The sequence below is a fragment of the Amphiprion ocellaris genome, chromosome 21 (assembly GCF_022539595.1).
Source record: "Amphiprion ocellaris isolate individual 3 ecotype Okinawa chromosome 21, ASM2253959v1, whole genome shotgun sequence".
In the NCBI taxonomy this organism is placed as follows: domain Eukaryota; kingdom Metazoa; phylum Chordata; class Actinopteri; family Pomacentridae; genus Amphiprion; species Amphiprion ocellaris.
Genome location: NC_072786.1, coordinates 8434606 through 8446921, shown reverse-complemented (window position 1 = coordinate 8446921; position 12316 = coordinate 8434606). Strand labels below are relative to the sequence as shown.

General features: G+C 40.1%; 2 protein-coding genes across 3 annotated transcripts; both read right to left on the bottom strand.

Annotated features, from left to right (window-relative positions):
• Positions 1 to 1524: 1524 nt before the first annotated feature.
• On the bottom strand, positions 1525 to 8642 carry gpr85 (G protein-coupled receptor 85). Of its 2 annotated transcripts, none has more exons than XM_023262719.3 (2): positions 8459 to 8642; positions 1525 to 7140 (listed from the first exon to the last, which is right to left on the bottom strand). In XM_023262719.3, the coding sequence occupies exon 2, from the start codon at positions 6987 to 6989 to the stop codon at positions 5856 to 5858; it is 1134 nt and encodes a 377-aa protein (XP_023118487.1). In that variant the 5' UTR covers positions 6990 to 7140; positions 8459 to 8642; the 3' UTR covers positions 1525 to 5855. The 2 variants fall into 2 exon arrangements, with proteins under 2 accessions (XP_023118487.1, XP_023118504.1); XM_023262736.3 differs by lacking the exon at positions 8459 to 8642 and adding an exon at positions 8173 to 8449.
• A 1658-nt stretch (positions 8643 to 10300) lies between these two features.
• Positions 10301 to 11045, bottom strand: LOC111563614 (small integral membrane protein 30-like). Its single transcript, XM_023262762.3, has one exon. It carries the CDS (start codon positions 10978 to 10980, stop codon positions 10798 to 10800), a length of 183 nt encoding a protein of 60 aa, XP_023118530.1. The 5' UTR covers positions 10981 to 11045; the 3' UTR covers positions 10301 to 10797.
• Between the last annotated feature and the right edge of the window lie 1271 nt (positions 11046 to 12316).

The following is a 12316-nucleotide window of genomic DNA, read 5'->3' as shown; positions in this document are numbered from 1 at the left end:
ATTTGTATGGATTAATCAAAAAAAAATGCAACCTGCTAATTTGCAATCTGTTGAGGTGCTGGTTGGCAAATTTTGCTGTTTATTTCTGCTTTTAGGCATTATGCTAAGCTAAGCTAATCACCTACCACCAGATTTATATTTAGGGCACAGAAAGAAAACTGGTATCAGTCTTAAATCTGAACATATGTACAAGCATATCTCAAAAAGGAACATTCTCCTTCCTTCTGCAGCAACACAAATCCTCAATCATACCTGGAAATAACAATTATTTAATAAGAAATCAATCTTTTACGATCCCTTAATCCATATTATCTACAAAGCAGCATCTAAAATGATCCAAAATAAGTGCATAAGCTACCATCTGTAACTTTTAGCGTAAAGAAATAGCCCAGAAATACCTTCCAGCACATACAGGTGTGATGCTAAAGATAGAACTAAAACTAAATCCTCCTGAAAATTTTGCTCCGAGCAGATTCGCAGAGAAACGATCCAACAGCTAAATCTCACATTACAGGGGAAGGAAAAAAAAATACTGTTTAAATATGCAGGACGGAACCTTTGAAGCTCCATCCGCAATTTAATCAGTTAATATTTAAAGCAGGGATATTCTTTATATAAGGCATTTGCATGATGGGCTGCAGAAAATTGAGGGAAGAGGGTGCCTGTTGGAAATGAAGATTGGGATATTATGTGGAGGAGTCTTAATCCACGTGCAAATTTTTTTTTTATCAGGCGTCATGTTTGTCATTGGTATTCAGAGGTCGACACTGCCTGTAATAACTTGTCAGACAACAAATGCAAGCAGCGTTTGCACAACTCCACCCCTGGGAATTGAAATCACCATCATGTTCTGTTGGATTGGAAGCTCACTCCTCCTTCATCTAACATCTTAATCTACATTATCTTGGGAATTTATCATCAAACATCAGAGGTTTAAGACACATTTAAATCCAGATTTTGCTCATGTTTTGTTTGCTATTCCAAATTCTGTACATGCATTTATGCAAAATATCTTTGCTTACATTGTCCCAGATGATTTAGTGCACAGTCTCTTGTTATTTTATCTACCAGCTTTGGAAAATAACAGGTATTTATTCATAAGAGAAATAATGGCTTTGAATGAATAGAGAGCAGGAAAAAAAACCTGACAAAAATAGTGAAATTTTAGGCAACACCTACGCATGTAGAGACAGTTGCACATTTGTGATCCTCATGTTGTTATTCATTTGACCGATCTACTGTGGCACATTAGCCATAAAGCTGCAAAGCCATTAGAGAGAGAGAAAAAGCGCTGCAGCTTTTGCTCTTTGAAGAGTGTTAACCATGTCGTCTACAGCCGAACAGAGAAACTGTTTGGCTCCACAGGCTCTTCTAACTCGCTGACAGCGGACTGATCTGTGCGTGAGGGCAAACATGAGAATCTGCAGCCACAAAAAAAACCCACACACTGTCATCCGGTCACACACGGCTGTACACACATTTACACAAAGAGCATAAAAAAAAAATAAAAAATCTGACCAAACATCCCACGGAAAACTCAGTAAATGTCATTTCACCAAATGAAATGAAGTCCCTGGAGAAATTATGCATACCATTATATTTCCAGCTCAAGCGGTCATACAATCAAACAAATATGAAGAGCAGGGAGATGCCAAGACAGAAAGCAATTCTTTTCTTTCTCCTTTCTCCTTTTTTTTTTTTTCCTGAGTAGCTTGTCAGAAGATTGAGTCGTCCACTTCATTCATTCAAGGCAGCTTTCCATATTTGAGTGCTTCTCGGCACGGACACTTACTGCACTTTAATTAAGGTTTGGCGTACATTATACAAATAGAAAATGCTTAAGAGCACAGAAAGGCTCACATTAGATGAGCTTTTTTCCCCCTTTTCAAAAAAAGTCAATGTTTGTCAGTCAACAGATGGTATTTATTAAAATTGTAGACAGCAAATGAGATGTGTTTTTTTTCAGCGCGCCATTGGCAATCCATTAAAAAAAACTGAAATTGTGTGCACAAATCCACCGAGATACGAGAAGAGTGACACTGGAATTAGGGATGGTTGTATTATTCATTGGCAGCCAAAATCCAATAGAAAAAGTCTTCTGATCGTAAAATGAAAAGTATCTCCAGCAAAGCATTATAATTGCCTCACACACACAAAAAAATGTTTTTGTTTTTTTTTTAACTTCCTCTTTCTTCCTTCCATGGTCTAAACATAAAAGTCAATCCCAGTCAGATGGTAATTGCTTTGATAATGAACAATATGCTTCTCGATGTTTCTCAGGAGAGATGGCACCTCGGAGGGAGAAGAGTTCAACGTGTGAGCTTGTCTGCCAGAATGAACGGCTTTTTCAAGCCGGCCACCTCTCCCTGTCATCTCCTCTCAGACGCAGAGAGAAACAGAATTACTGGGGCACTCAAATGAACATGCGAGAAAATGGGCCAGTGCTCAAAAGTGACACCGTTTTGCGATTTGCATATGCTGAATGAGGCTAAAATATACATGATGTTAATTTGTGCTCCAGTCTCGAGTAGCACGGTTGAAGTGAAAAATCCAGCAAAGCCTCATGTGTTGGTTCATCTACCTTTCAATCAAGAAGCATTGTACAGGATTAACACAGCGGACACAAAGCAAATGACACATGGGAAACCCGACCAAAGCATTTCTTCCCTTAAAAGTCACAATATCTGGCTCTTCTGGGTCCAAAGTGAAATGATCAATGTCCAAAAATTAACCAGTAATTGCCAGCTTCATAATGAAAACAGGCCCCCTAATAGATATTCTTCATTAGCAGAACCTGCAGTCCAGCATGCAATTACCTGGAGTGTTTACAAGCCATTTCAGCATCATATTTTGTGTTTTCAGGCACCAAGGCTGAGGTCATTATTTAACTGAATGGGTTTCTGTGGTGAGGGGAAGCAAAGTAGCACAATGAGGTCTGAATGATACAAAATTGGTGGTCACAAATATTGTATTATTCAGTTCACACTCTGCAGATGCACATATTGACTCTCAAACATCGTCAGCATGTCGTAATTGCAGAGAAGCACCACTCCATTTCAGAATCAGCATCTTTTCGTCTTGCTAGCCTCGCTTTAAAAACAAAACATGATTCATTTTTTAGCTTTCTCTCTCCTTGAATACGCTGATGATTCTCTGCAGGGAACGTAAAGGGGACTTTGGGAAAGTTTTCTTGCGTTTTGGTCATATTCGCTTCTCAATTTGAGGTGTCAAAATTTCAGCAAATTCGCATGAATTTGAAGGAAAAGGTTAATTTGTTTCCACAGCTCTCATTTCCATATTTTCTCATTTCGTTTTCAGTGCAGCTGCACAACAATGTGACCTTAAAAATGAGAGAACGGGACAAACTGCAATGTCATTCGTGGCTACAGGGCTCAATGTAAGGGTATTCATTAATCCACAGTGGTTTGCCATCATTCCATATGGGAGATGCATATATTACATCTGAAATTCAGTGGTATTCCTCTTTAACACAGAAATAGTGAGTGTGCCCTGGGATATATTCATGGAAATTATTCCCATTAAATGTCTCAGACACTTCACATTCAATGACAAGGTTTAGTAGACTTCATATTCTATTTTGACAAGCTGTCCCAAGGACTCAAATGACAGAAAAGATTGTGTTCTAAAAGAGACACATTTGAAAATGTCATCATTTTCTCTTATAAAAATGCAGGAACATGAATTACACATAAAAAAACTCTTGTAGAAATACCAACCACCAATACTCACTTAATTACAAAATATGCACACAGTAGCATTTCAAATACTAAGCAGTCAAACAATTTTCTTCTCTCAGTGTTGCTTTAAATATTTTATAATGAGGCCTGATGAAATCAGGTGAAAAAACACATTTTAGAGAAAAGAATGTTTTGTTTTGTTTTTTTAATCTGAGGAGCTTTAAATTCATCACTGTTTCAAAGAAACTGGGGGTTTCACTGATGTTTACCAGATGTTAAAATGGCCAAAATGCATGAATCCACCCAATAACAGGGATAGAAAAAAACAAATTTTGCAAAATGGAAACTTTTTATTTTCAAAAAGCAACAGATTACACAGTTAACTTTCAGCAAATGCAATCCTAACTGAAACTGTACTCACATTCGGGACTTCAAAATGAAAGACTCACATACTTACACACAATCTATCTATAATATACAAAAAAGAATACATAATAAATATTAAAATGGCCACAAGAGAAAAAAGTAAGTCATCGAAAACAATCAGTAGAGAGCAAATGTAGGGAAAGTAGAAACAAGACGGTGTGCCTTAAATGTCTCTTTTTTTTCCTTTCTTTTTTTTTGTCCTTTTATATTTTTTACAAATTGTGCAAGATTTCATACTAAGGCTCTGGTCTTGAAGTGACTGTTGTCTGATCCACACACATCCTCACCGCACGCACACACACACACACACACACACACACACACACACACACACTCGCATACGTGCACACTCGCACACACACACACTCCCTGTGCTCTGAGCACTCTGTGGGGTGTAGCAAACCACTGCAGAATAAAAATGGGCTGCTCAGTTTATGGCCTGTGATGCTCATGGGAGTGGACCAGCTTTTAAAAAAATGGACATGCACTTCGCACTGATGTGGGAAAAAAAAGATAAAAAAACTCCCCTTGCATCTAAAAAAAACAAAAAAGTTTTTAGGAGTGAATGGAAAAGAAAAAAAAACACCCAAGAAACATGACAATATCATAACCATTAAGGCAAGAACACCCGGAGTGGCATCAGCAATACTGTAACAATATGATAGTGTTTAGGTATATGGATATGATGAAACATTTAACTACTTCTTCAATGTCTTTTTTAAGCACAAGGTTGTTCTTGAAAGCAATTATTTTTTTTCAAAATCCAAACATCACTTCATCTTTTTTTTTTTCCTCTTTTTTTTCTGTAAAAAGTGTTAAGAAAATAACAATGCCAGACACTAGGGACATATGGATCGTAAAACTACAAGAAATCATTTCTAGTTTTAAGTTGCAACTTCAAAAAACCACACATTGTAACTCCCCCACCACTGAAGCCCCCGCCCACCTGCCCGCCCACCCGCCCGGTAAATGAAAAAGATATCACTTACATTAAAACCATTTTATCCTCTTGTGATGGTGTATTCCAACAGTCACCAAGTTTTGCTTTACTTACAGCGATTGTGTAGTCTGTTGCAAATTAAAGCATTCATTGTTTAGTTTGGGGGAGAGGAAAAAAAACAAAAAAAAAAGACAAAAAGTTGTCCTTGCAATGCAACTGGCAACTGTTGACCCAAAAAAAGCATCTTTACATCTTCTTTTTAGTGCAACTCTTAAAATGTAAAACATTTCCAGTGATTCCTTGAGAGGTATCATTTCTTTGTTTTGTGTTCTTTTTTCTTTTCTTTTCGTATTTATGTATTTCACACCTCACAGAATAACGCATCTTCAAAATATCCAAAGCAAGAGGTTTTGTTTTCATTGTTTTCTCAAATCTTTTTTTGTTTTTTCGCTTTTTTTTTTCAACTTTTTGCTTCTCTGCATTGGCATGGCCTTCCACAATGTCTGTTTACTAGAACATAAACACAGGAGGGGATCCATACCTCCTGCGTATTCCCATTCCCTTCAATCTCCACGTTTTTGATACTCAATCACCCCAACGGAGCCACGTGATTGGCAAGTCCACCTTCCACCTCTGAAAAGAAGGGTTAGGAGAAGGAGGAACAGGAGGAGCTGGAGGATGAAGAGAAGAGAGACAGAAAGAGAGAGTGCGCTGTACAACGGGAACGAGCCCAGATCAAGATCAATCAGGGTAATAGAGACATAGAAGAGAAAAAACCCACAGCAAAACCATCATATAACGCAGTAGGGTTCCCTTGGTAACCTGGATTTTCTGCAGTAGAGGAGTGTGGTGCTGAAGCAGCGCCGAAGCTCCCTGTTGGAGAAGATACAGATGAAAGGGTTGACCCCAGCCTGGGCAAAGCTCATCCACACGGCTGCTGTCAGGTAGCCTCCAGGGACCACAGGGCCCCTCGCAAAAACCCGCCAGTAGCAGGCGACCAGGTAGGGCCCCCACAGCGCCAGGAAGAAAAACGTCATGATGTAGAACATCCTACTAATCCTCTTCTCTGTTTTGAACTCATCCAAAACCAGTAGACGCCGGCGGCCCGCTGCGTTGCTGTTCTGCCGGATGCCCAGCAGAGTAGGCGGGGTGGGGCCTCGACCAAATCCAGCCAGCCAGTTGGCGGCCGCCTGCCCGCTGGCGCCTGGCCCGTGGAAGGTCCAGTTCTGACTGACAGCAGGCACGAACTGGACGGGCTTCATCTTTCGACGGTCGTGGACGAAGAAGATGAGCTTGAGGTAAACCAGCTGTGTGGCCAGGAGGATGAGTGCCAGCAGGAGCATGAAGCCCAGCGAATCATTGGCCCTGAAGGAACGGTGCTGGAAGGTGCACTGGTCCTCCTCCCGGATGAAAGAGTACGTCCCTACGTCCAGCACCGGCGGGAACGCCATCGCCACCGACAGCGTCCACACCATGCAGATGACGGCCAAGCACGTCCAGAAAGTCAGCCTCTTGGTGTAGAAACGGTGGTGCGCGATGGCCAGGTAGCGCGTGACGCTGACGCAGAAGAGCATGAACGCCGTGTGGAAACAGGAGAGCACACCCAGGAAGGCGATCACCTTGCAGGTCAGTGTGCCGTAGGTCCAGGCAGATCCATTCTTGACCGAGGTGAAGACAAAGGGGAAGCAGATGGCGGAGCGCAGGATATCGGAGGCGCACAGGTCCAGCAGGAAATAGTAGGGCGCTCGATGCAGGCTCTTGTCTTTGACCAGCAGGATGGAGATCAGGAGGTTTCCGACCACACCGACTCCGATGATGAAACCCAGAGAGGTCAGTTTGAGGAACGTGGCGAGAGGAGAGACATTCTGCAAGATGGTGTGGTCCCCTGCATGGCTATAGTTCGCCATAGATGGAGGAGGGATCATAAAGATAGCGGAATAGCTTCAGCCAAGTATCATGATCTAGAGGTGGCAGGGGGAGGCGTTAGATCCATTTGGCGGTGTGCTTTGAAGAGGTTTCCAGGCAAATAGGCAACCTCTCCTCTAAGGCATCCTTTGTTCCTTTGTCTCATCACACCTAAAAAAAAAAAAAAAAAAAAGCCCTGAAAAAAAATATCAACCACCCATCAGCATTCAGTCCGAAACAACAGCTGCATTGTTTTTCAACTGCACAATCTCGACTGTGATAAGCAATAATTTTCCACCGCCTGCCACTTATTTAATTATTTCACATCTGAACATTTCCAGTGCAGCCTCAGTCTGCATACTTTGTCTACACACAGAAACACAGACAGTGATGGAGCTTGATTAGACAAAAGCATTAATCCGTCAGATTTTCCCCTTTCATGGGGAAATTCCTGAACAAAAGCAGCCAAATGACAAAAACAAGCAGAATCCAAGCCTTCATTAAGAAACGACGCATTTTATTTTATTTTTGTAATTGTCTGTCTGAAATAGGCGGAAAAAGAAAAAGCAGGGCTCGGATTGGATATTTTTTGGGGACATTTTAGGCGCAGTGTGAAACATTAAGAGAAATGCAGTCCAAAATAAAGCTCTTCTTGATCACACCCTACAGCCTGCAGAACAGAGGAAGGCTCTCCAAATCGGTGGATGCCTCGAATAAACTCGCCCTACCTTTTTTTGTGCACTGTGTAAAGATCGACGCACACACACACACATTTATACATATATAAATATATATATATATATATATATATATATATATATATATATATATATATATATATATATATATATATATATATATAAATAATAAACCATCCGTGTTTTGTCTGATTACAGGTTAACTGGATTACGGGTTAATAAGCTGTGTTCTCATTAGGGCGTCTATTGAGCCAGCCTCCATTTTCCACATCATCGTTTATATCACTAATTATAAAGAGTTAAGAGAACAGAATGTGGAATTCTGTGCGTAAATTTCTCTTTTTCCCCCAATATGCGAGGAGGATGGATAGAAAGGGATGACAATAACAAGCCAGCCGGTGACAATATTACAAGACGTTCTATTCAATATATTATTTTTGACAAAAACTGCACAGTTCATGGTGAGATCTGATCTCATGACTAAATGCGCTTTTGGTCTACTTACGCGTTTAAATGCGTCCTCCCGAGTATTTTTACGCACCGAATCCGATCTTTTTCACGAAAAAGCCACAGCAGAGTGAAATAATCGCCTTTGCATCCCGGTCGACTGGATGAAGCATAACAGTGTAGCGGATCCGCACGTCCATTAGACTAGAATAATTTCCAAGTCCCCGCTATGAATTGCCCAGAATCGCAGCCACCACACAAGACAAGGCCAGCGGAAGGGAAAGAAAAAAAAACGGGAAGAGAACGAGAGAGACAGCCGATCACAAGATCAATTCATATCCTACCTGTTGATAATCCTTTTCCGTGTCCCTCCTATTGGTTATTTACATTGCACGAGTCGGGTTTTTGCTGTTTTAAAAAACGCCTGATTTGTTGCCTGCCCCCTTTCTTTTTTTTTCCTCCACGGTGAATATCCTACAGTAAACGGAGCGCACTGCGCATGCGCCCTGCATCCCCCCTATTTGTGATCCAAGACGCGTCTTGTCTCTTGTTGCAGCAGCGGCAACTCCGTCCCTCTCTCTCTCTCTCTCTCTCTCTCTCTCTCTCTCTCTCTCTCTCTCTCTCTCTCTCTCGGTAACATCTGCTCAACAGGGCCGCTGCTGGCCGGTAACGCGTTACAATCCCCCGTTACAAAGTAATGTAACGCATTACTGCCCTATTTTACCTCCAGTGTGCATAAAGACACATTTATCACATCTATTACCTTTTCTTTTCTAGATTCTACCATATAAAATCACATTTTGCATCAATAAATTCCACAATCGAAATGCAGTTGAGTCTGTGCCACTTAGACCTTCTTATTCCACTATTTTATCACATATTTGACCTTTTTTCTTTCTAATCCTGTCCTCATTACGGCCTTGGTTTCTCTCACAGTAACTCCCCCTTCCTTTCATTTCGCTCGCTCAAGGTTTCTCTCTGCAGAAATGTGGACCCCTTTAAGCGAAGGGTTAAATCAGGCTGCCTAGTTCACCTCAAGGTAGAATGACTTTCCTCTGTACTCCATATACATAATTGACAAGCACTTCGCACACAGTTGTTCATTCTGCCTGGGCAGCATGATAAATTCATAGGACTTGATTTTTTCAGCCATGTATGCAGGGATGTGATGTCACGAGCCATGTAACAAGTGAACAATGGCTCAATCAGCCGCGTGCACGCATGTGGATGCTGCACATGTGTGTGTGTGGGGGGGGGGGGGGGGGGGACAGCAGCGAGAGGGCGAGTTTGTGGCTACCTGAGCTACCAAACATGAATTAAATATCGTCATACATGCAGGAGATGTACTGGTAACCGATACAACTTTCATCACAGCAGGGAGGATTGCGGATGGGTTTTATTTTTTCATGATGAAAAAAAGAAAGCTGAAGGCCGAGAGTCATGATGAAATGTGCACTGGAGACATTCACATGTGCAAAAGTGGGTTATGAGCAAAGTTGAAACATCTCTTGCCTCTAAAAGTTGTTATTCCAACAAAACTGCCACTAAATCAAAGCTAAATTAAAGCAAACCTGAACAAGAAGCTCTTATTTTGGTAACATCCTATTTTGATCATCAGTTGTACAAGAAAATAATGAATAAATGCCAAAAATGATCTGTGTTAATTAAACTAACAGTGTAATGAGCATTACAACAGTGTGGCTATCCCTGCTAGAGCTAAAGCATTAATTGATTTCATGATCAATTAAAAAAAATCTGCATTTTTTTCACAAGCAGTTTGTCTTTTTTTTGCAAACCTCTAGTTTGCTAAATGTGAATATTTGCTGCTTTTGTTAGTTTTTCCTTGCTCATCTTTGGGTACATAAGTCTGTTAAATTCAGAAAATAGTATTTAAATGTCGGTTTTATACTTTGAGGAAGTGCTGTGATTTTTGCGTTTTGAGCCACATGGCTTATAAAAATTGAAATTAATCTCAACTTCATCACTTTTTGAACATCCACCAACACATATTAGGCATTATAAGTGAATAATTAAGCTTCAAAATTGATGAAAATTAACAATATACTGAGGATGGTTTGAATACCGAAGCATTTACATTCTGGTTTGCAGTTAAACTCTTAATATACAGCCAATAATTCAGTTTCCATATTTTCAGTTTTTAAAAAAAGAGCAGGGAAACGTGTTCATACAAGACATTAGTCGTCTCACATGAATCAGTTTATTCCTCACACGGCTACAGTAACATATTGAAACAGCACAGACCGGAAGTAACCCAGCTCTGGTGATATTGTGCTTCAAACAATGCTCTGTTGCATACTGGAGGCATACAGCCACATGAGGACATCACAGTGATCACTTCAAGCATGGTCAAATATGCGCAATATGCAGTGCAGGCATCTTTAAAGGAGAATCTAGCTGCAGCAGTCCGTTCATCATGACGGTAAACAGTCTTTGGTCCTCAATCTCAGAAGCAGTTCCTGTTTTTTCAGGACTTCCTGGATGTCCTCCCCTCCACCTTCCACTCCAGCTCCACGCGGTTCCCAATCAATCTGCAGCTTTAATCCCAATAAGGCACGTTTCTTGCGACGCTTTGGTTGCGCCAGGAGGTCCGTAGAAGCTCACACGAAGGAGTGTTGACGCAGTGGATGGTGAAAACGGGACGGGACGGGAGGAAGGAGGCTCGTCACAGCTGCCCGTTCCGCCTCCGCGCGTACCAGCCGAGGAAAGCGCACAAACCCACCACGGAGAGGACGGTTCCCAGCAGCAGGGCCAGCGCGTCCCCGAAGTCGTAAGCCTCAGCCGGCTGGACCAGGGAGCAGAACAGGAGGCAGAAGAGCGCCGCTGCAAGTTCAACTTTGGGAGCCATGTTGCCGCTGTTGCTGTGTGTTTTTACTTTCGGGGGAAGCTCGAGCGCCTGCGTCAAAGTCAGATGACAGCTGGACTTCCTGGTGCGCTCAGCCAATCACAGCGCTGCCTCAGTTTAACCCTTTATTTTATTTTATTTTTTTATCCTCCTCACATCAGAAGCCATTTATTCTGTGGCACAGATATAATTGCCACGATTCAAGGTTTGTGTTCTAAAGATGAAATAAAAAACCGGACTCCGAAATGTGTGTGATCACGGTGCAGAGAGTCGATCTGTGACTTTGTTCCCCTTATTAGAGGCGTTTAGGCTGACAGGCTGTCACCGCCTCATGTCTCAGCCCCTCAGGCCCTGCTATAAACAAGTGAGACTATTTTACATTAGTCAGGCTCATCAACAGTTCACGTCTGAAGCTCCGTAATCCCTGTGAAGACAAACACAGAAAGAAACACAGAAATGCCCAATGCAGCCCCAAGAAGAGTGCACTGCAAAAAAAAAGCTGTAAAAAAGAGAAGTAAAGAAACATTTCAAATGTGATGCAATACTGTTCTACTCAAAAGCTGTGCAAACAATGAAAATAATGCTAAATATTTGTAAAACAGTAAAATTTAATCTGCATTATTTATGAATTGCTATTTGTAAAAATACAATTTTTTTGATGTGGACATTAGGTACACTCAACATGCAAATCATTATTTTTTTATTTTTATTTATTTTTTCTGTGATTAACCAGATATTATTCAAAAATGAACAAAACAGGGAAATTTTGTAAAATAATAGAATTCCTTATTATTTTCCCCTTAATATAAATATATTTGTCTTTTATAATAAATGTTAGAAAATAACAGAAAATATTTGTAAAATAATAAAAAAAAATTGCTGATTTGAATGCAGTTGAACTGCATGAATTATGAATTGCCATATGTAAAAATGATGTTTTTATGTATACAGTCAACATGCAAATTAGTATTTTTTTTTAAATTTTTATTTATCTTTTGCTGTGATTCTACAGCTATTATTCAAAAAATTAACAAAACTGGGAAATTTTGTAAAATAATAGTTTAAAGAATTACTTAAAAGTTTCCCTTAATATAGACATTTTTGATTTTTATATTAAATATTAGAAAATAACAATATATGTAAAATAGCATATTTTTTTGCAGATTCAAATACAATAAAAATAATTACCCATTACAGAAGAACTTTTTAAAAGTTATAATAATACAGATTTTTGATGTGGACATTTTTATTTATTTATTTATTTTACAAACATGTAAATTAACAAAACACAATAAAATCTGTAAAATAACAATTCAATTTTTTAAAAATCATTTTCCAG